The sequence below is a fragment of the Loa loa genome (assembly GCF_000183805.2).
Source record: "Loa loa unplaced genomic scaffold supercont3.334, whole genome shotgun sequence".
In the NCBI taxonomy this organism is placed as follows: domain Eukaryota; kingdom Metazoa; phylum Nematoda; class Chromadorea; order Rhabditida; family Onchocercidae; genus Loa; species Loa loa.
This window is the reverse complement of record NW_018108514.1, coordinates 1-2,804: the sequence shown is the minus strand read 5'-3', so window position 1 is coordinate 2,804 and position 2,804 is coordinate 1. Positions and strand designations below refer to the sequence as shown.

General features: G+C 22.9%; 1 protein-coding gene across 1 annotated transcript in view; it reads left to right on the top strand.

The window, feature by feature from the left end:
- Positions 1-1,644, top strand: part of LOAG_18492 (hypothetical protein) — a gene marked incomplete at its 3' end in the record, with an annotated part of 4,234 nt that extends 2,590 nt beyond the window's left edge. Inside the window, exons 4-6 of the mRNA XM_020451152.1 lie at positions 100-271; positions 475-610; positions 1,418-1,644. Coding sequence (XP_020305087.1) covers positions 100-271; positions 475-610; positions 1,418-1,643 — 534 coding nt within the window. The remainder of the gene's footprint in view (positions 1-99; positions 272-474; positions 611-1,417) is intronic.
- Positions 1,645-2,804: the final 1,160 nt, after the last annotated feature.

Genomic DNA, 2,804 nt, shown 5'->3' with positions numbered 1-2,804 from the left:
TAATAACAATGACAAATGAATTAATAAATTGATGAATATTTTTTTTTTTTAAATAACTAAAATATGCAAAAATTTGCATAAAGAATGAAATATTTTTAGTGGAGTCGAATTGAAATTTATCCAACATTTTCCATAAAAATTGGCTGTAAATTTGATTATTCCGCATTTCCATTTGATACGCAAATATGTGGCCTTGGAATTTACACAACAAATCGGATGAGTGAAGTTCAGCTTTCGGTTTATTACAATATGCAACCTACCGTATTACTTGGTTTGGTTCATTAATTTGAATTTATTGTAAAACAAATAAATTTCAAACTTTATTTATAATTTTAATTTCTTTTATTTATCAAAAAACTTGCAACAAATGAATTTGTATTCATTCCTTACATTTTTTTGTTTTTTTTGCTTTTTTTTTAAAAAAAAAAAATTTTTATCATTTGCTTTTAATTTAATACCTAAACTTAAATTTAGGTTGGGGTAATCAATCAAATAAAAAACATATCAGTGATTGGATGATTGATACGGTAACAATGAATGTTAGTTATTTTAATGGTGGTAAATATAAAGCTGAAAAGCCAACTGATCCGGAAGAACTGGATGTTTCTTGGTTTGATTTATAAATTTTTTAATTATTTCCTAAAATTATATCACAAAATTTTTTTTTTACTAAGATATTATATTCCTAAATTGTGCATAATATATCGAAATTATGGTGCTAGAAGAAGAAAGATTAAATCAGAAAGAAGCATAAAAATCGATTAACAAAACAAATTAAATAAATAAATGTTGGATAAAACATAATACATGTCATCAAAATGTCAATTCATTGGTGTAATTACTAAACTGAATATGTGGAGAACTTTCTTGGATTGCTGGTAATTTAGTTTAAACTGAATGAAACAAAATATGATTGAATTTAGATTATTAATTTCCAAATTATTTATTATGAAAGACTGCTTGCTATTGTATTTGACAAATATAAACTACGGCAAAAATTACTGTACTGTTTAGAATCTGAATGTAATTTAATAAAATTTATTTTGTTTTAGTTAGGTATATTTAATCATTAAATGCTTCGTTTTAATTTCAATCTTATGGATAAATCGATTTTATATTACTATATTTTATTAATTAATGTATAAGATATATTCTTATATTACTTTTAAATTTTAAATTTACATTTCTCAATTTAAAATCTAACATATTTATTATCAAATTATTATATCCATACAAAATTCGCTTAATATCATTAAATCTGTAAATTAGAATTTGATATTTACCGGTTAAAAAAAAAAGATTTGATTTCTTCAATTTTACCGTATATCGTGAAGTTTCATTATCCAAACCATTACTTTTAATTCATTTTAGGTTCCATATTCTTAAATCATTTCTGATTAAATCATTTTAATTTTAGGTCAATCTTATACGCATGGTTAACCTTACATCGGAATGCAACGTCCTTTACCTTAACATTACTGTTACCAACATTGGTGTCATATATGTTTGTCATTTGTTCATTCCTTCTAGCAGCACCTGATTCAGCTATTTATATCTTACTTTCTAATTTAATCTTTCTTGGTGTATTTTTTGAAGATCTTGCAATAATGATTCCACCAGCTATTGGAAAATTACCCAAAATTGGTACCATTTTTTAATCTTTTCTCTTAAGGAATAATTAAATATGTTAATGAGTTATAAGTAAATAAGCAAGAGAATGATAAATGAATAAAGAGTATGAAAGTGTACAACTTAAATAAGTAATCAAAAACAAGAATTGTTGAATATAAAATCAAATTGAAAAAGTAATAAACAAAAATGGCAAAATACTCAAATAATTAAATAAATGAAGTGTTTAGTTATTGCCAATAAATTAATTATTAGTTGTAATTATGATTGTTATTATTACCACTGTTATTATCATTATTGTTATCATTATTCAGAAACTAAATTCAGTTTAATTACAACCTAATTAGTCAACAATTTTTTTCTAGATTTTTTTGTTAGCTATTTGAGTATTATTTTGCAATTTTTCGAGCATCTTTTCTTATTTAACTTGTATAATTTAAAAGAAGTAATTAAGGAATTAAATCAGAAATTTTAAATTAAAAAATTGTAGTCGGACACTTCATTTCCCACATTCATTTTATCAGTTCAGTTTGGTTTATTGGAATTAATTTGGTGCTAACTATGGTGGCAATATTTTTACATCTATGGTTACGGTATTTGTTGAAAAGAGAAGATACCGTAACAAAATGGTATCTTTATATATTACATGTCAAAAGGATTATACCAAAACGGTGGCGTATTGCATTACTTGATGATGCCATCGATAGTGTTGGGATTGAACAGAATACCAGAGGTACAGGTCTTCTTCCATCAATTAATTTTTTTTTTTTTTTCTACATCAATGAGATAAGATAAGAGTAAAAATATTTAATTATCAACAACTCTGTTAATTAAAAAATTTTTCGCAAATATTTAAAATTTCAAAAATTTTAATTGCTAGGAAAAGTTAATACTTGAACATTAACAGAATTTAAATAAATATAATTCATCATTAATTAATCTTTCCTTCTTCACTTTTTTATTTTTTTCCTTTGCATAATTGTTCACCAGATTAGAGGTAATACGAAAAGATAAAAATTATTTTCAATTTTTACTTACAGTGGCAAATTTCACTGTTGCGAAAGATTTAATTAGATGAATAGATATTATTATTATTATTATTATTATTATTATTATTATTATTATTATTATTATTATTATTATTATTATTATTATTATTATTATTATTATTATTA